This window comes from Panthera onca, chromosome C2 (genome assembly GCF_046562875.1).
Source record: "Panthera onca isolate mPanOnc1 chromosome C2, mPanOnc1 haplotype 2, whole genome shotgun sequence".
Lineage (NCBI taxonomy): Eukaryota > Metazoa > Chordata > Mammalia > Carnivora > Felidae > Panthera > Panthera onca.
The window spans coordinates 124,698,744-124,720,097 of NC_138347.1; the positions used below are offsets into that span (position 1 = coordinate 124,698,744).

Genomic DNA, 21,354 nt, shown 5'->3' on the forward strand with positions numbered 1-21,354 from the left:
AATTCATTATTAGTGTCGACTGTGTTTTCTCTGAGGGGTCCTTTGCTCCCTAGGGTATGAAAGTACCCTCCCAAAATGAGTTTGTGCTTAATTTCTACTGTTCCCCAAGGTCTTTACACACAATCAGTCGGTTTTTATTTTAACTCTTAGCCTTCATGCTCTCATATTTCATAGATAGTTTATACTTGGATCTCATGAGAATGTAGGAAGGCTTGAGTTTCTGCATTTTCATGAAAGTTCCCCTCCTCCCCCCATCTAGTGCGCAAGATAGATGGCAGACTTTCATGCCACATCTTCTGGTCAGTGAGCAGACATTTTCTAGTTCCCTCTTCATACACTTGACAGCGCTAGCGCTTTCAGATCCCCAGCTTTGTTTAGGATCACAGGCCTAGATCCTGTCTCTTATTGGCCCAAGGCCAAGCTCTCTTCTCATGGACATTAAATTGTCAACCAAGTTAGTAGTTTGCTCAGCCAGTGCTATGAATAGTTTCTGGGACCCAGAGTTCTCCTTTTCTTTCTTTCTTTACCATAGCTATTTATAAAACCTTTTTGACTTTATCTGTAATTTTTATGTGTTTTAGAATCGACAGCAACTTTGTCCACAAGTTTGTTGGAAATAGTTATACTTGACATTGAGTTTATTCTTATAAGTATTTCCTGATTAAGTTTTGAAATTTGAATTGTTTTCTTCATAACTAAATATATTTTAGGGTTTTTAAACTTAAGACACTTGTGGGGCGCCTGCATGGCTCAGTTGGTTAGGCATCTGACTCTTGGTTTTGGCTCAGATCAGGATCTCACAGTTCCTGGGTTCGAGTCCCACATCAGGCTCTGTGCTGACAGCGTGGAGCCTGCTTGGGATTTTCTCTCTCTGTCTCTCTCTCTCTCTCTCTCTCCCTCCCTCCCTCCCTCCCTCCCTCTCTCCCTCCCTCCCTCCCTCCCTCCCTCCCTCTCTCCCTCCCTCCCTCCCTCCCTCTCTCCCTCCCTCCCTCCCTCTCTCCCTCCCTCCTCTCTTCTCTCTACCCTCCCCCACTCATGCTGTCTCTGTCTCTCTCCAAATAAATAATGTTAAAAATTAAAAAAAAAAATCCTTGCTAAACCAGGCATAGTATTAGGTTCTTCATCTATGTAATGTCATGTAAGTTAAAAATACTCTATGAGGTGGTATTATTCTTTTTTAGCAGATGAGGAAAATTAAGACTAAAGGGATTTTTTTTAATTTAATTTAATTTTTTTATTTTTTTAAGAGAGGGCACAAGTGGGGGAGAGGGGCAGAGGGGCAGAGGGAGAGAGAGAATCTTAAGCAGGCTCCACCCTTAGGTCTCTATCCCACAACTCTGGGATCATGACCTGAGCTGAAATCAAGAGTCAGTCCCTCAATCACTTGAGCCACCAGGTGCCCCAAGGCTCAAGGGATTTTAAACAATTTGTCAAATGTTACAAAAATATTAATTGAAGGAGCCAAGTTCATATCCAGGTCTATCAGACTGTACACTTGATGTTATTTCTTCATTTTACTAGTCTAAGCAAGAAAACAATCATGGGAAGACATGTTTAGTAGTAACCCTTTGTTTATCACAGTGTTGTGGTGCCCCAAATAGTAATTTTCCATTGATTTGAGGTTTTATTTCTTTAAAGAAAGCAAGAGTTTTCTAGTCTTGGATCCTTGCAGGATAAACTTTTTAGTGCTGTTGAAGTAGAAAAGAGCAATTTGCTGTTGGTGTTTTTCCTTTTATGGGACTTACAGATATGATTGGAATAAGGGAGTGAGATTATAATGTATCTAAAAAGGACCGTTTGAGCACTATAAGTGACAGACTTTTGCTTTTAAATTAGGAGGAATTTATAATATAATGGTGTAAAAAAATAGAATTAGTTTTGCATAGGTATCAAGTTTTTTAGTCAACCACATACATGTAAGAAATACTGGATGGATAAGAGGAATGGGTGGTTGTGAACTCTGCCTGAGGAACATAAACCCAGAGGGTCTGGTCTACACTGTCCCCCAGCCCACCCCCTACTTTTTGTATATAAAGTTGTATTGGCACAGCCACGGCCCATTTGTTTACATACTGTCTTGTGGCTGCTTTTATACTGTAACTGCAGAATTGAGTAGTGACCTGATAGTCTGTAATGCCCAAAATATTTACTATCCGGCTTAATGTCCAAAAGTTTGCTGACCCTTCCTATAAAGTAAACTGCCGCTAAAATGATTTTATCATTTTATCAAATGATTTGATGCCAGGCCAGATCCAAGGACTCAGAGAAGGTCCTGCAGGAACAGCCAAGAGGGTCCCTGGTTTCACACAGGATAGAAATTATTTGGGAGCCAGCAGGAGGTGGAAGAATTTTTTGAAGATAAAGGGAGAGCAGATACAGATGAACCGTCTGGAACACTGGGAAAGGAAAGGAGCATGAGTATGGTTTTATCTGAGGTTTTGGGGGTTTTTATTGGGGACAGTCGTGTGGTGTACATGTCCTGTCAGGCGTCCAGAAACCAGGTAGAACAAGGACAGAGGCCAGGTGTCTATCAGAGTCACTTGTTTCTTGAAACCAGCGGTCTTGGCATTGAGATGCCTAGCGCCAGTGGTTTCGATATTACCAATTTTGCTGGAAGACTCCAAAGATACCATTCTTTGTCCCTTACGAGGAGGACACGCATTAAGGCATATGTAGGGCCGGGGTGCAGGTCCTAGTAAGAAGTTCAGAAGCAGGAAAAAAAGGAAAGGGAACAAAAGAGCTTTTTCTTTCGCGAGTCCCTTTGGTTTCCCTGTCTCCCTTCCATTGCCTTAATTAATTCCCAACCAAGTTCTTTTCTCTTTGCTGTTTTATTTTACCCATTCTATTCAACTGTAAAATACATATAGCATCAAATGAAATTCATTGTGTGACCTCAGGCCAAGGGAGGAAACCACATGTGGGAGTGCTAGAAATAAACCTAGTGTCTCTCTTATGGGAAGCAACAAGTATCTAACAAGAAAAAGGAACTTGTCTGTCCAGGGAGATCTCTGCTGACTTTTTGTACTCTGACCCCATGTTTTTAAAATATGTGGAACTTTAATTCTTTAGGGTTCATTTCCAAATGAATACCATTTTCTCACCAAACTTTTTTTTACTCTTTCTATAAATATGCGTGCTTCACTGTTCCTATTGTTTGTTTTCTTTTGGCCAGCTGTTCAGGTTAAGCTGGGTCACATAGCACACACTCTTGTAAATTCAATCTCAAATCTTCAGGTACCTTCTATGCTGTATTACTTTGACCAGAATAGTTTAGTATTTGTAATAGTGCCATGTTAGCATGAATGAAAGTGCCTATTTCTCATTTTCATTTTTCTCTGATGTCCCAAAGACACTCTTGATATTTTTCATACTAAATTAGAACATCTGTAAGCCTATCAGTATGTTAGAACACTCTGACCTCCTCAGTCACCAAATAATAGGTATTCAGCCTCTTCTGTCAAGTCTCCTAGGTTGTCTGTATGTAAATCTATTTGGCCTTCGGTAGATTTCATAGTCTTCTACCACCCCCTGAATTTTGGACAGTTGTCTTCATTGTGACTTTACATCTGAGTTACATTAATGGGATTTACTTCCCTTTTAAGAGTGCTAATCAACACTTTTGTAATGACACTGGTAATAGCAGTCTTGGAAGGATTAGGGAAGAATATGGAAACGATGCAAACATTAGGTAAAGGAATTACACTTTCCTCTTTTGGAGGCAAGGGGCTAAGTCACCACTCAAAGTGGGTCAATATGTCAGAGTCAAGGCCCGAGAAAACTTTCTACATACTCATTAAGAGTAGGGTTATGGGGCTGCCATCCCCTCAGCTGTAGAATTTATATTTTAATTCTTGATTAGTGGGAAGATAACAAAGTGCTCCTTGGATCAGAGAGTCTGAGAAAGGAAGGGAAACATTACCATTTGTTCTTATGGCCTTTATAAAGTTGAGTGCAAAACAGGCCCATGTAAGATGATCAGGGCTCTAAGAGTTTGTCCCCAGCCTGACTTCTGTCAAACTGTCTGTCTGACAAGGATGTTTTTTCCTTCCCATTGTGAGAGTGTCATCCTCAAGACACTGAATGCTTTTATCATTGCACGCTTTTGAAGAGGAAATTGTTGGATTTTTGCCCAGTTTGGCTGCAAGTGAGGTGGGAGGAGAAGCAGGAAAGTGAGCCAAAGTGCAGTTAAACCACGCAGTGTTTGCCTCACATGTGTTGTGTCATGATAAGAATAGGGGTGTTGGGAAAGCTTCCATGCTCCAAGCTACTTTGCTTATTGAAAGGTAACTTTTTAAAAGGAAACAAAAACAAAAACAAAAACAGATGAAAAGCAGTCTGTTGGTATATCACACTGCCAGCATGTAGTTTCGTGATTCTGTTCCCGACCTTACTTTGTTAGAACTAAGAAAGTGCTTAGGAGAGGCATAAAATAATTGAATTCTTGGTTGTATCGAAATTGAGGGACTGTTTATTAAAATTGGCTCTTTTATCTGATTATTAGACACAGTAACACATTCATACATTCTCTGACACACACACACACACACACACACACACCCTCTTTCATAAAGTCCTTCAAAGCTTTCTGAGTGTCTTTAGCAGAATGACAGAAGTTCTTACATGGCCTATAGGGCCCTGCATAGTCTTTCCAACACTGATCGTTTCTGGTCCTCACCTTGCCTTTGCACTCCTCCTTGTATTTTCCTCTAGCTGTGCTGTCCTTCCTACTCATCAAGATGCTGCTTAACTCTCGACATGTTCTCATAGCAATTCTCATTCAGAGATCACATGCACATTGTGCATTTGTGCCTTGTCTGCTTAGTGAGAGCAAGGACTGCTTTTTTTTTTTTTTTTGCTCCTTTTTGTGTCACCAGCAGCAAACAATGCTTGGCACTTAGCTGTACCCATATATTAATTGAGTCCATGAATTCCATCCATTGCATTTTCTCTAGTCACCTTTTATTTGAACTTCCCAAGGTGTATCACATTCCATTTTGGAGTCGCTGTAATGGTAACACAGTTTTTACAAAACTGGAGAAGATGTTTACAGCCAAAAGAAGAAAAGAATAATGTTAATATGTAAAGATGCCCTATGTATCACTAATGAAAATATTTAAAACCCTAATAAATAGGGAAAGAATGTAAATACCCAGTTCACAAAAGAAATTATTATTTTTTTTTTTTTAAAAAAATTTTTTTTTTCAACGTTTTTTTATTTATTTGTGGGACAGAGAGAGACAGAGCATGAACGGGGGAGGGGCAGAGAGAGAGGGAGACACAGAATCGGAAACAGGCTCCAGGCTCTGAGCCATCAGCCCAGAGCCTGACGCGGGGCTCGAACTCACGGACCGTGAGATCGTGACCTGGCTGAAGTCGGACGTTTAACCGACTGCGCCACCCAGGAGCCCCAAGAAATTATTTTTAAATGACTAAAAGAGGTGCACCTGGGTGGTTCCGTTGGTTAAGTGTCTGACTCTTGATTTCCGCTCAGGTCATGATCTCACAGTTCACGAGACTGAGCCCTGCATAGGGCTCTGCGCTGACAATGCAGAGCCTGCTTGAGATTCTCTCTCTCCCTCTCTCTGTCTCTCCCCCACTCACGCACGTGCTCACTCTCTTAAAATAAATAAACAAACATTTTTTAAACAATGGCTAAAAGAGACCTGAGAAAATGTTTATTTTCATTAGGGATCATATAAATGAAATTCAAAGCAAAGTGCTACCTATCGATTTAGCAAAAATTATTTTAACGAGAACAGCATGAGAGGGCTGTTACACGGTCAGTGATTCTAGAGACTGTGTTAAGTTATAAAGAGAGTTTTAGAGCCACACAGAATTGTTTTAGATCTTAGACTTAGTTAAATATGTGATCTTTTCCAAGTTACTTTTGTTTCTCATTTGTAAAATTGAGATCTTACCTTACAAGGATTTTTATTATTAAATTTGTCTATTCATTCAAAAATATTTAGGGGCGCCTGGGTGACTCATTCTGTTGAGCGTCTGATTTCGGCTCAGGTCATGATCTCACAGCTTGTGAGTTCAAGGCCCACAATGGGCTCTGTGCTGACAGCTCAGGGCCTGGAGCCTGCTTCAGATTCTGTGTCTCCCTCTCTCTCTCTCTGCCCCTCCCCTGCTTCTCTCTCTCAAAAATAAACATTAAAAAAAAATTTTTTTTTTTAATTTATTGAGTGTCTACTTTGTGCTAGGCACATTCTCAGGCACTGGGGATATAGCAGGGAACAAAACATCCCTGCCTGGTAGAACTTTGATCCTAGTGGTGGAGAGAGAGACTGTAAGCAAACACATAAATAAAATGTGCAAGATGTTTGGATTGTGTTGAAGGCTAAAGAGGAAATAAAGCGGGGAAGAGATAGTAAGTATTATGTCACAGACAGTGTCACAATTTCAGATAGGATGATCAGGAATTTCTCACTGAGACAGTAACATTTCAGCAAAGATGTCAGAGACGGTCATGTAGATGTCTTGGGTAAAGAAGTAAATCATGTAGAAGTCTTAGGGAAAGATGTGCTAGCCAGAGAAAATAACACATGTAAAGGAATGAGGGAATATTATGCCTGATCTGCTTGAGGAATAGCAAGGAAGCTGGTGTAGTAGGGATAAAGTGAGCAAGAGGGAGGATACTAGGAGAGGTGAAGTGGGACCAGATTGAAGGCTGGCTTTGTGAACTAGGCAAACATGTCGGCTCTCACCCTAAGGTGGGAAGCCTTTGCAGAAATTGACATGGAGTGACATAATATGCATACTTTTAAAATGGATTAGTGATGGGTATTGAAGAGGGCATCTTTTGGGATGAGCACTGGGTGTTGTATGGAAACCAATTTGACAATAAATTTCATATATTGAAAAATAGATAAATAAAATAAAATGGATTATATTGCTGTTGCATTTTTTTTTAATGTTTATTCATTTTTGAGAGACAGAAAGTGAGAGAGTGCACGAGTTGGGAAGTGCCTGAGAGAGAGGGAGATGCAGAATTTGAAGCAGGCTCCATGCTCTGAGCTGTCAGCATAGAGCCTGATGCAGGGCTGGAACTCATAAACCACGAGATCATGACCTGAGCTAATGTCAGACTGACTCAGACTTAACCGACTGAGCCACCCAGGCATCCCTGTATTGCTGTTGCATTTAAAACAGACTATGATGTGGAAGCAGACTAATAAGGAAACTTGAATAATTGAGTAAGGGTTGATAGTGGCTTGGTCTAAGGTAGAAGCAGAAGGAAGAGTGGAGGCAGAGAAGTACTTTACACATTTTCAAGACAGGTAAATGCTGGGCATGAGATGAAGAGTCAAAGTTGACCTTAAGGTTGTGGGCTTGAACAACTAGAAGGATGGAGTTGCCATTCATTAAGCAAAGTAATGTGTAAAGTGCCTAGCCCACTGCGTGGCACCTGTTTGTTACGTGCTCCATAAAGGGTGATTCCTTTCTCCAAAATTTAGAGTAAAAACGAAAGACTTTTTTTTAAGGTTTAAAAAATTTATGTAAGTAATCTCTACACCCCACATGGAACTAGAACTCATGACCCTGAGATCATGAGTTGCACTCTTAGGACTGAGTCAGCCAGGTGCCCCAAAAACCTTTTTCTGATATGCTTCTGTCCATCTGCATAAAAAAGTAGAATATTTTATCAGAATAACTAGATAACAGATTATACATTTAGCTAGTACATTGGCATTCTAGTAAATTACTCCATCTGTTGGCCAAGAGATTTACTCCTTAACAGAAAATAGAACTTGTATTTTTCCGTATGACTAATAATAGAAAAATGGCAAAGGTATCAATAGTAATAAAACTTTTAAAAACATCAAAGAAGAAACTTCCTCTGTTAATGTTTCATTTTATGGATAACATAAACATGTGACTATGCCCATTTTTTTCCCTTTCAGGATGCTGCCTTATGGCTGTTTAGCAACAGGAGACCGCTCTGGCCTCATCGAAGTTGTGAGCACCTCTGAAACAATTGCTGACATTCAGCTGAACAGTAGCAATGTGGCTGCAGCAGCGGCCTTCAACAAAGACGCCCTTCTGAACTGGCTTAAAGAATACAACTCTGGGTCAGTTTGTTTATCATTCTTCTGAACAAACAAACAGCCAAACAAATCACTATTCTTCCAAGTAGAATCAGCAGTGCCCTAGAGGAAATGGTAGTGTTATTTATTGCTTTATTTCAGGTTAGATCAGTGACAAATAGGCCTTCCTAAAGTCTTCCTAAAGATGGTTACCATTAAATTCTACTTTATCTAGATCACATTTCAAAGCCTTGTAGTAGTTACAATCTAAGAATTTACCATTTTTAAAAATATTTTTTTTAAATGTGTCAACTTCTGTAATTATGTGAATGTATGTATGAACTTAGGTAAGTTTTCAGAGGATTTTTACAATAGAAGTAAATGAGTTTGTAGACTGTGATCTCTCCAAATTAAAAAATACAATGCTAGGAATTGTGTTATTAATGGTTACTGTGTTGGAAAAGTCCTGATCATAGGCAATTAAGGAATTTCACAGTGAGGGAAAACACTATAAATATTTTTGGCTAAAGACTTCAAAGGTGGACTTACATTTCATCATTGGCAAAATCCAAGGACTGGTATGTGAGAATTAGTTTTCAGATTTTGATCTTAAAACCTTGTCTCTAAAGGATCCGTATTGCTAACTTCTAATTTGAGTCAGTGACTTGAACTGTTGAAAATTTAATAGTTAACTTTTCAATATGGAATTCTAGTGTTAGGTCAAACTAACCAAAAAAGGTTCAAATGCCCAGCATCATTGAGCAAAGCTGATGGTGACCTTGTATAATTACACATATGAAGCTACTCCCAAGCCCAGGGAAACACAGCAGTTTGAATGGCTTAGGTCCATTATCTGATTCCTGCTGATTCTTCTCTGCCCTGCTCCTGCAGTGATCACCCTCCCTCTCTCGGCTGATCCAGCATGTTTGGCTCATAGGGTTTTGGCAGCTCTGTGTTGCCTTTCTATTCACAATTAAAAAGGAAACAGAAGTGTGAATTGGGTCTCATCTCACACTTTTAGAGACTGAAAACCTTTGTTGCTTTTTTTTTTTTCTCTCTCTCTCTTGTATTCAGGGATGACCTCTTTTTTTTTTTTTTTTTTTTCTCTCTCTCTCGTATTCAGGGATGACCTAGACCGAGCCATTGAAGAGTTTACCTTGTCCTGTGCCGGCTACTGTGTAGCTTCTTATGTCCTTGGGATTGGTGATAGACATAGTGACAACATCATGGTCAAGAAAACCGGCCAGGTGAGCTGCTCCCCAGAGTCTGCCAGGGGCCTTGGTGATGCTGTTACATACAGCACAGTCTCTTGTGAAATTCAGGCAGGTTCTTTAGTGATTCTGGGAGTCACGTCTTTGTGCTTTCCTTTATTTCTCCATCCTTTGTTTCACATACCATCTGCTTCATATATTCATTGGTGTATTTGCTCAAAGTTAGGTGATAAGCCTTTAATGTTTGAAAAGTCAATTGCAGTTATTCAGAATGACCCTATTCTTTCAATATAAGATCTGGGGAAGAATTAGTGATAAGGACATAGGACACTAAGCCCCCCCCCCCCCCCCCAAAAAAAAAACTGCCAAGGAAAAATATGGGCAAAAAAGAAAATGCAGTCATAGTATATACCATTGCCACATGCCTTAGCTTTGAAATGTATTTGTATAGCCTGAAACTGTGATATAATATGCCTCATTGTATAGCATTGCATCAGCACAGAGTACTAAATCTTTACCTTCCATCATAAAAATAGTAATTCAAAATTAGGAAGTAAAAAATAAGAGTAAACATACCATTTTTGAAAATGGAAGAAAATCACCTCCAAGTGGTAGCACTCAAGGGAGAAGTTACCTCCAAGTGGTAGCACTCAAGGTGTTGAGGGGTTGGTGGGGCAAGAATGTGCTCTCTTTTTTGTTTTTGTATGTAGAAATATTGACTGAAATAGTTTAATATGTGGAACTATTTGACTTTTTAAAATCAGACATGTTTATTATTTGGGTGTATTTTCCTTTTTAAAGATTTGTGTTTCCCACCGAGTAAATGTAGTTTAATATTAGGTCCAGGTTGTTATTAAGAATAAAAGATCGGGGCGCCTGGGTGGCGCAGTCGGTTAAGCGTCCGACTTCAGCCAGGTCACGATCTCGCGGTCCGTGAGTTCGAGCCCCGCGTCAGGCTCTGGGCTGATGGCTCAGAGCCTGGAGCCTGATTCCGATTCTGTGTCTCCCTCTCTCTCTGCCCCTCCCCCGTTCATGCTCTGTCTCTCTCTGTCCCAAAAATAAATAAAAACCGTTGAAAAAAAAATTTAAAAAAAAAAAAAAAAAAAAAAAAAAAAAGAATAAAAGATCTATGCGTGTTAGAAACACTCTTCCCATGTGACCTCTTGCTTTTGGAAAGAGAGAAGGGCTCATGAACATTTTATAATAATTGTTAAATCACTGTTGTATACCTGAAACTAATACAGTACTATTTATCAACTATATGTCAATGAAAAGAGAGAGAAAAGAGAGGGAAACTATACATCAAGAAAAGTTGAGAATCAGTGTAGTATTGGGGGTCTGGGACTGCTGAGATCTTGCCTTTCTATTTGGAACCAGAGAAATTAAATCCCATTTGTTTCCCAGCTCTTCCACATTGACTTTGGACATATTCTTGGAAATTTCAAGTCTAAATTTGGCATTAAAAGGGAACGAGTGCCTTTTATTCTTACCTATGATTTCATTCATGTGATTCAACAAGGAAAAACAGGAAACACAGAAAAATTTGGCCGGTGAGTATTGCCCTCATGTCATGGATAAACATCTGACATTTTCTCATCTGACTAGCTAGACTAGCATTTCTTAGCTGAGATATATTTAGATCAGGGAAACAGACTGCTACCTGGGAGGCTTTGGGGGAATTTGCCTGTCAGATCCATGTTCTGGTGTAGAGAGGGGAAATAGAATCTAGAAATTTGAAATAAGCTACTATGTTTTATTCTAAGAGTATACCACTTTTTACCTGTCTTAGAGAATTTTCTGAAACTGTTAAGACATTTCATAATAAGATGCTGAGAGAGGCAGCCATTTTGCTCTCATTCTAAGGGAGCCGGGGCTCAGGACTTTGTAATCTCTGGTCTAGTCCTCACTACTTGTATGTTTCTTCTTGTCTTCGTTTCTTCATCTTAAAATAGGGACATAGGGCGCCTGGGTGGCTTAGTCAGTTAAGTGTCCAACTCTTGATTTTGGCTCAGGTCATGATCTCACAGTCATGAGATTGAGCCCCACGTCGGGCTCCATGCTGTCAGCAGATTCTCTCTCCCCCTCTGCACCTCTCTCTCTCTCTCTGTCTCTCACTCACAAAAATATAAATAAATAAAATAGAGACAAAAATAAATTTTAGGGCTATTATGATAATTAAAGTTATATGATATGACCAACTCATACTATATGCTTGCCAAATGATTGCTATTATTTCTATTTCTGCCTGAGTTTCTGCAGAATATATATCTGGGTTCATTTTTCTTTTTGGCAAAATTAGGGAGATAGCATCGGATGATTCTCTTGAATAATTGTCTTTAAAAGGAGAGGGGGGAAAGGCAAGATGATAGGGAGGTGTAGTGCAAAAGCATTGATATTGACTTGGGGAAAATCAAACTAGTCTCTGGAGTTAGACTACAAATCTGGAGTCTAGAAATATGTTCAGAAATCCTCACAGGTTATAATTACCATTTGTTTTGTAACAGCTTTTAGGTCTCATAGAATTAAAAAGCACAGAGTAAATGTTATATAGCCTTTTACTAGAATTTCAATTTAGTTGGGTTTTTGAAAAGATACGTGTGATTTTAGACATTCTATGTAAATTTTATTCTTGGGCCAATTTTCAAAGAGTTTTAAAAATCAGAAATGAACCTTTAGTTCAGTAGAAAACTTCTAGCTGTTATGGAAAGTATAGATATGTCTGTCTTGTTTTCCTTTGTGAAATTTGCTCTCTCTCCTCTAACATCATGTTCTTGTGATTTGTTGTATCAACTCAAGTTTCCGCCAGTGTTGTGAGGATGCATATCTGATTTTACGACGTCACGGGAATCTCTTTATCACTCTTTTTGCACTGATGTTGACTGCAGGGCTTCCTGAGCTCACATCAGTCAAGGATATACAGTATCTTAAGGTACAAAACCCTTTTCTTTGTATATTGGAGTTTGTAGTCATGAAGCTCAGCTGTACATGCCTATTTCATTCACATGTTCAAAGGGAATGGAACAGAGCCATTTCCTGTGAAACTGTTCCTGCCCAGGACTGGTAGTGACAAGAAGCTGAGTAATTCTCTTGTGCGAATATGAAGCACACAGCTTTGTGATGGCTGGGGAGGCATGGCCGAGATTTCAACATTTGCATGTCACTATGGAGTATGTATACGATCAGATTTTTTCCTTTCATTTTTAGGACTCTCTTGCCTTAGGAAAGAGTGAAGAAGAAGCGCTTAAGCAATTTAAGCAAAAATTTGATGAGGCACTCAGGGAAAGCTGGACTACTAAAGTGAACTGGATGGCCCACACAGTTCGGAAAGACTACAGATCTTAATGATCAGCCTTTGCTCCTAATGTATTTGTTGGTTTTGTTTAGTTTTCATTTTGCACTTGCACTAAATTGAACATGACCCTGCCGGAGATGTTTTAAAGGGAATGAAATCCTAGAACTCATTTAAATTAAGAACAAGGCATCCCACAGAACCTAATCTGCACAGTTCCTGATGACCACCCCCTGCTTCATTGAATGCTTCCAAGATTCATCATGAAAACTCTCAACATTATGGATAATCATTTCCTGCTGACTTTGCACGCCGAGGAATGCTACTAGAGATTGTTTTCTGTCGTCGTCGTCTTCTTCTTCTTCTTCTTCTTCTTCTTCTTCTTCTTCTTCTTCTTTTTTTAAGTATTTGGTACTTTTCCAGAAAGGTGTAAATACTTCTTTTTGTATTGTGACCAAGTGTTATCACTCAGCCGACTTATCCATTCCTGGGCACTGGTAGTTGTTCTTATTTTCCAAATGAGGCTTAAAAGAAAGGTATCTTTCTTCCCCTTTTAAATTGTGTAAACTACAAATTATAACATAATTTGAAATTACTTTTTTTTTTATTTTCAAAAGAAATCTCTAAATCTATGGAAACATTAATTCTTTTGTTGATATTTATCTACCAGGACAGCATCATTTCTAGCAGGCTTGCTGAAGACCTGCTGGTGAGGCAAATATAATATATATGTTGCATATATATTTATAAAATTTCTAGTGGGAGTTCTATATAAAAAGACATTTCTTTGGTTTTTTTTTTTTCAGTCTGTGTTTTAAAGTTTTACAAAAAGAAGAGCTTTTTCCTAAGTTACTTTTTTTAGTTAACTATGTGATCCAGTTCTTCCAGTTGCTTCTGTAATGAGGCACATAGTACTTTCAGTTTTTACATGGTATCTATGAAAGAGTTCATTTCATAGAGCATAATACTTGAGCAAATGCATCCAAGACAGAAAGCAAATGAAAAGGAAACTATTTATGGAATCATCTCCACACCTAAAATTCAGTATTTTAGTAAAATGCCAGCTGTTCTTACTGTATTTATTAAAACTTGTAATAATGTGATTTTTTCAAGGATATTAGCTCAAATTGAAATGGTTTCATGCCACATGGAATTCTTTAATTTATTTGTTGAGGTACCATATCTTTCGGGTGCTAGATGGCAAATAATGTTAATATGTGCAATAAGAACTACTGGTTTGAATGTGTAAATGGATGCTCTTTCTGAGTACTGGCAATATCCATCAAAACTACTGCTTTTTCTCCAAAGACTTTTGGGAGCTCTCAATCCTCAGTGACATGAGAAAGAGAACTGATTATTTGCCCTGTGACTGAGTTTTCTATAGGAATTTTATTAAAGATTGTTTAATTTTGTTGTCCTCCTTCATGTTCTCAGTCAAATAAATGGGTGAGCTGGTTTCAGCTGCTCTTGGGATTTGTGGGCTGCTTCTTTATGGACAGCACAGGCCTTTAGATCTTGGCACTGGGACTCTAAGAAATGGCCAAGGTAAGGGACAAATCAATCTGAGGAATAGGCTGAGGCTCATGGTCTCTTCTCTGACTTCTACCTCTGCTTCCGAGCCCCAACAGGCAGTGTGAGAAGCCTCTTGGACCTTAGTTGGTGCCTGAGGCTCATCAAGTTTCCATACCTTTGTGAGGTACCCTGAGGTTGGGGAGAATGCCTGTTCAGTTACTCAGTACCCAAGCCAAGGCCAGACTGTGGCCACTTTGTAGCTCTCTTCCATGGGGCAGATGTTCAGGGGAAGTCATAGTTTCTTAGAAATAAGTCAGCCGAGGATGGAGATTGACCTCTAAACTGACCATTCAGGGCTGGTCCAAACTCAGTGAGAGTTCCAGGAATAGGACTGTGAAGGATAGATTTGTTTAAGGCTCTTTGTCCGGTAGCAGTCTACCATTACATGCACTAGGTCGCAGGTCAGGAGTTTGGAGACTGGTGAATGTCGCCAGTTGGAAGTGGGCCCCACTGCTTCCAGAGGGGTCTCCTCACCCTACACGGAAACTTGGTTTAAAAAATACATATATTCACAATGAATGTGAATGTCAAGAGTAAGAAAGAGAAATAAACAGTCCTGGGTCTGAGCCCAGGATGACTCTGTACTCCCCCTCCACCATCTCTGCCATAAGCCCCTCAAAGATAGCCAGGACACTATAACACAGTAGCCCTCTGTAGCTGCCAACCACTCGTAACAGGTGCTCCCCACATACTTCCTGAATTGCATATTTCTGATTCTCAGGGGCTCTGTCAGAGCCAGAGAGGGGAGGTGGAAGGCAGAGGATAGCTAACCAAGAAGTCTGGGCTGCAGGGTCAGCTTGTTGCATGGGGTCTCATTACCCATTACCTTGCCTGTTTAGTGCTCTGGTCAACAATAAATCTTAGCCCAAAACTCTTGGCTTCTTGTCTTTTGGTCCTTCCCCAAGTTTATCCAAGACATTGCTTTACCCTATACATTTCCATACTTGAGGGCAGCATCTGTGTCTGCCTGGGTCTGGGAAGACAAAGGATGGCTTTGTTGAACAGGTAATTTCGGAGTATTAACCTAGTATATCTATAGGCAGACTCTGGGCTGTAGAGACCAATACTTGCAATCCAGCTCTGCCTCTGTGACCCTTGAGTAAGGTATTTTATTTCTCAGGGTCTGAGCTTCCTAGTGTGTAAAATGGAACTGATAACAACTGCCCTACTCACTTCTGTATGGTGGTGAGAGGCTAGGTCAAGACGGTGAATGGGAACGTATGCTGAGTCCCAATTTAGAGGCAAACTCATTTCTTTCCCTGCTTCTACTACTTGAAGGCCACTAAAGGGAGGAATCTCAGAGAAGGAAAGCCCCTTCCAGAGCTCTATCCCTGTCTCCTGACTGAGGAAGTCCTTCAGTGTATTCTCAGTTCTGCCTTGTCCAGCCCATGGCCCTGACTCTCAGCACTAGACCTGCCAGACAGCCTGTAATGCAGAGGTCACTTGTCTGTAGAAGGAGAAAGACTGTGGGAAGGAGAGCAGGGAGGTACCTGCCATGTGACCCTGACTGTGGGGGGTGGGCAGCTTTTAAAAAGGAGGGGGCAAGGGCTGAGGTCTCTTGGATCAGAGGGCGTCTGAGCTGAGTCTTCAAGGACAGACAGAAGCTAGGTGAAGGGGCGATAGGTGAGACTAAGCAGGAAGGTACAGCATGTTGTAAAGTCTGGGTGGGTGGAAAAACAGGATGCACTAACAGGCTCAGTAGTTGTTTCTTTGCCCCTGCCTCTTCTCCTTCCTCCGCTCTAGAATGCTGCGCTTGTCCAGCTCCAGCTGGGATCTAAACAACAGTCATATCATCCTGGAGCCTCTTCCTCTTTCAGTATCTGTGGCAGTTTTATCCCCTTGTCTGATGATTGGAAAAGTATCTGATATCACCGTCTGGGTTATTCCTGCTCTAAAATGTGTAACTAATGGATTTTTGGAACTCACTTTTAACCCACTTTTAATAAAGCCCAGGTTTACCACTCAGAAAAGTCTGCCCTTTGAAACTCCCTACTTTTCTGTATCTTTTTTTAGTGTGAGAAATGGCACATAAAGTATATAAAGCAATAAGGCATATAAATAGCATTAGCATATTGTAGAGCAGACACCCAGATAGCCATCAGATAGGTCAAGAAGCAACACTACCAACACTTCAGAATCCCTACCAGTCCCCCTTCTTGGTCAGGACCCCCTCCTCTCTGCCAAGGTAATCACTGTCTCTTCTTTGAGGGCAATCATCTTATTTCCTTACTTTACAGTTATGCTGCCTACTTAGTGGGTTGGGCTTCTTTTGCTCAACATTATGTTTTGAAGATTTAGCCAAGTGGTTGCGTAATTCATTATCACTGCACAACATTCCATCTTAGAGGTATCCTATAATTTATAAATCTTTTCTACTGTTGGGACACATACAGGTGGTTTCTAGTTTGAGGCTATTACAATTAAATAATGCTGCTATGATAATTACAGTTTATCTGCTGATTCATGGATGTATATATTTCAATGTATATACTTAAGATTAAAATTAATTGGTCATAGGATTATGCCTATCTTTATTTTGACTAAGTAATGCTAAATAAGTGGTGTGCCAACTTTATTCTTCCTCCAGTACTTAATTCTTATTGTTCCATATTCTCACCAGTACCCAGTAGCCAGTATTTTTAAAATTTTAGCCATTCTAATGTGTGAGGTGAAGTAATTTGCATTCCTTGATTGGTAATGAGATTAAATTGCTTTTTCATATTTTTGTTCATTGGGTTTTCTCCTTTGTGAAGTACCTGCTTAATTCCTTTGTCCATTTATTAATTTTAGATACCTACCATTTGAGTTCTTGTTTGTTTTAATGAGGTTTTTTTTTAATTTTGCTTTTTGTTTTTTGTTATGTGAAATTCTGTGTGTGTTTCATATGCAAGCCTTTTGTCGGTCACATGTTGAAAATTTCTTTGCCACTCAGCATGTGACTTTCTTATTCTCAATGTTTCTTCTCATAGCTATGATCTTAATTTTAATGTAAAATTTATTTCCCCTTATGATTGATATCCCTTGTACAGGTTTTTCCCTCCTGTAAGGCCATGAAGATATTCTCTTGGATTATCCTCTAAAAACTTTTTTAAAACCTATTCCATTCAGGTCTATAATGTATCTGAGATTGCTTTTTGTATATAGCGTGAAGTGTTTTTCTTATATGGGCACGAAGTTGCCCTAGTTTCTTTTATTGGGATCCTTTCCCCACTGTTCTATAGATCCACTTTTGTCATAACCCAAGTGTCCATATATGCAGGAGATATTACTGGACTCTAGAAGATACCCAGTAGATTTCATCTCCCTCTTTTTATTTTTTTAAACTTATTTATCATATTCATACATAGCATGTGGTGTGAGCTAGGCATGCATCTAAACTGTATGTGTTTAATCTTTGTAACAACCTCCATAGGGGTACACGTGTTCTTCCCTGCTTTACAGATGAGAAAACTGAGGCACAGAAAATTAGGTGATTTCGCCATAGTCACAAAGTAGGAGCCAGTATTCAAACTCAGAGACTCTTTCTTAAGTATCCATGCTTTTTCCTCACAGTTATCAATGATGCCTCAATTCATATTTCAGAATCTGCTTGAGATCTACAAAAAGAAACCTGTGGAAATTTTGAATGGCATTGCATTAAATTGTAGATTAGCTTGAGGCAAATTCACATCTTTCAGAATATTGACTCTTCCAATCTATGACAATGGAGTATCCTTCATTTAGATCCTCTTTAATTTATGTCCACCATGATTTATACTTTTCTATGTAGTCTTATATATCTTTTGTTAGATTTCTGGGTAAGTGATTTTAAGTTTCATTGTTGCTAATCTATAGCAGTGGTTTTCCACATGGGGTCCCCTGACTAGAAGTATTCGCATTGCCTGGGAGCTGCTTACAACTACGAATTCTTGAGGACTTCCCTTCCCTCCACAAGACCTGCTGAATCAGAACCTCTGGAGACTGGAGATGGAATCCAGCAACCTGTATTATACTTATTGAGAGAGAGAGAGAGAGAGAGAGAGAGAGAGCGCGCGCGGAGGGGCAAAAAGGTGAGAGAGAATCCCAAGTAGGTTCCACACTGTTAGCACAGAGCCCAACCCAGGGCTCAGTCTCACAAATTGTGGGACCATGACCTGAGCTGAAATCAAGAGTCCGATGCTTAACCAACTGAGCCACCCACGCGCCACCGAGCAACCTGTATTTCAGTAAAGCTTTAACAAGTTTCAGAGCAATCAGTAGACATACAATTGATGTTTGCATTTAGCAGACATACTAAACATTCTTATTCTATTTGTAGAACTTACTTTGAGTTTGCATGTATGTTCTGCAAATAAAGTTTTATTTCTTCCTTTCAATTCCCTTCAACATTTTTTCTTTTTCTTGACCTTCTGTACTGTTTAGAAATTGCCATAAAATGTTGAACAGAAGCAATATTCACTCTTTTTACTGATCTCAAAGGGAAAGTTTATTTTTTTATTTTTATTTTTTTACATTTATTTATTTTTCAGAGACAGAGACAGAGCACAAGTGGGGGAGGGGCAGAGAGAGAGGGAGACACAGAATCCGAAGCAAGCTCCAGGCTCTGATCAGCCCAGAGCCCGATGCGGGACTTGAACTCACTGACTGAGAGATCATGACCTGAGCCGAAGTCTGATGCTCAAATGACTGAGTGACCCAGGCGCCCCAAAGGGAAAGATTTCAATATTCAGTATGGTTTATGCTCTGGAATCTGGATCTTTTACCAGATTAATGAAGCGTGCTTCAATTCGCAAGGGATTTTTTTTTTTTTTTTAAATCATGAAAGGATGCCAAGTTGAATTATTTTCCTGCATTTTGCTAAGGTTTTTCTCATTTGGTAAGTTCTATCAATTGATTTCCACATTAAAAAAAAATTTTTTTTTAATGTTTATTTATTTTTGAGACAGAGACAGAGCATGAACGGGGGAGGGTCAGAGAGAGAGGAAGACACAGAATCTGAAGCAGGCTTCAGGCTCTGAGCTGTCAGCACAGAGCCCGACGCGGGTCTCTAACTCACGGACCGTGAGATCATGACCTGAGCCGAAGTTGGATGCCCAACCGACTGAACTAGGCGCCCCAATTTCCACATTTTAAACCAAAGTTTACATTCCTAGAATGAGCCCAATTTGATTATGATGTATTTTAATATATTGCAGGATTTCATTTACCAATATTTCATTTGGGATTTTTACATCTATTTTATCAATGGGATCGGCCCATAAATTTCTTTTAAGGTCTGTGTCAGGCTTGGTTACCAAGATTCTCTGACCTTATAACACAGGTAAGATTGTCATTATTGTCATTATTTCTTACTTAAAAGTCTGATAAGAATTTTGGCAGTGACATATATCAGATATTTTCTTTGAGGTGTGGATTTCAGTAACAGCTAGAGTAATATTCAGATTTTTATCGTATTGTCTCCGTTTTAAAGAGTTGTAATTTCTAGGAATATGTCCATCTGCATTTTAAATGTTATTTCTATAAAGTAATTGATGTGTTAGGAGTTTATTAATGTTGCAGGATTTGTATTGATGCCCTCTTTTCATTCTTGGTATTAGTCAATGCCTCCTGTTTTCTTAATTAGTCTCACAGAGGTTTTTCAATTGTATTGGTCTTTACAAAGAATGTTTTTGGCTTTTTTGATTCTCCAGTGTGTCTTTGTGTTCTGCATTTCCTTCCATCCCTATTATTAGCTTCCTTCTACTTTATTTGGTCTTATTTTCCCTTTCCAATTTTGTGATGGTTGCTTAGCTTTCAACTTTAGCCCTTATAATAACAATATTTATCTGCATCCCATAAGTTCTGAGATGAAGTCTTTTCATCACCTTTCAGTAAAAAGTATTTTCTAATCTCCCTTTTTCTTTTTGTGTGACTTGCTGATTATTTAGAAGTATATTCATTTTCCAAATACATGTGGATTTTCTTATTGTTGATTTCTAGATTGCATGGCATTCAGAGAACATAACTATATGATTTTAGTTGTTTCAAATTTGTGAGGCTTGTTTTTATGACACAATATGGTCAAGTGTTATAAATATTCAGTGTGCATATGAAAAAAATCCATATTCTGCAGTTAACATAGTGTTCTATATATGTTCATTAGATCAATTCTGTTGAGTTGTTTAAATTTATATATTTTTACTGAGTTTTTGCCGAGTATTTATGAGAGAGATCAGTTAAAATATCTCACTATGATTTTGGATTTGCCTATTCTAGTTATATCAGTATTTATAGAGTTTCAGGAAATATTATTAGGTGCTTACAAATTTAGAGTTCATTTATATCCCTGGTGAACCATTTGAAAAATTGCTTTAAAGTATTCTCTGTGTTTCTGATAATGCTTTTTTGCCTTAATGTCTACTTTAATTGATATTAATATAGTAGTGGCAGCTTTCATTTGGTTAGTGATTGCATAATGTGCTTTTTCTTTAAACTGTTTATAATCCTTATAAATGTTTCTCTCCTTCTCTCTCTCTCTCTTTTTTTTTTAAGAGAGAGAATGTGAGCACAGCAGGAGAGGGGCAAAGAGAGAGGGAAAGAGCGAGAATCCCAAGCAGGCTCCACACTGTCAGTGCAGAGCCCCATATGGTGCTTGAACTCACAAACCTATGAGATCATGACCCGAGCCAAAAATCAAGAGTTGGATGCTTAACCAACTGAGCCACCCAGGCGCCCCTTAAGTGTTTCTGTTAAATCTGTTAAACAGTCACATTTACATTTAATGTAATTGCAAATATATTTGGAGTCAAGTGAACCATCTTACTATGTAGTTTTTATTTTTTTCTAGCTTTTCTTTGTGTTCCTTTTTCCATTATTTTCTTCCCAGTTTCTTTTTCTAATTTTTTATTTATTTTTTTAAAGTCTATTTATTTTTGACAGAGAGCAAGCAAGCAGGGGAGGGGCAGAGAGAGAAGGACAGGGAGAGAGAATTCTATATGGGGCTTGAACCCATGAACCATGAGATCATGACCTGAGCTGAAATCAAGAACTGGTTGCTTAACTGACTGAACCACATAGGTTCCCTCCAGTTTTTGTTTTGTTTTGTTTTGTTTTTTAATGTTTATTTATTTATTTTGAGAGAGAGAAAGCACAGGAACAGGGGAGGGGCAGAGAGAGGGAGAAAGAATTCCAAGCAGGCTCCATGCTGTCAGCAAGGAGCCTGACACGGGGCTCCATCCCACCAACCATAAGATCATGATCTGAGCCAGAATCAAGAATCGGACACTTAACCAAC

At 39.1% G+C, this 21,354-nt stretch overlaps 1 protein-coding gene across 8 annotated transcripts in view; it reads left to right on the forward strand.

Annotated features, from left to right (window-relative positions):
- The window catches only part of PIK3CB (phosphatidylinositol-4,5-bisphosphate 3-kinase catalytic subunit beta), a 189,108-nt gene extending 167,754 nt beyond the window's left edge, over positions 1–21,354 (forward strand). For all 8 annotated transcript variants that reach the window (XM_078432300.2, XM_078432302.2, XM_078432307.2 and 5 more), the window contains 5 exons: positions 7,908–8,075; positions 9,154–9,277; positions 10,646–10,791; positions 12,038–12,170; positions 12,446–21,354. In XM_078432300.2, the coding sequence (XP_078288426.1) occupies positions 7,908–8,075; positions 9,154–9,277; positions 10,646–10,791; positions 12,038–12,170; positions 12,446–12,583 (709 nt within the window). In that variant the 3' untranslated portion in view covers positions 12,584–21,354. The remainder of the gene's footprint in view (positions 1–7,907; positions 8,076–9,153; positions 9,278–10,645; positions 10,792–12,037; positions 12,171–12,445) is intronic.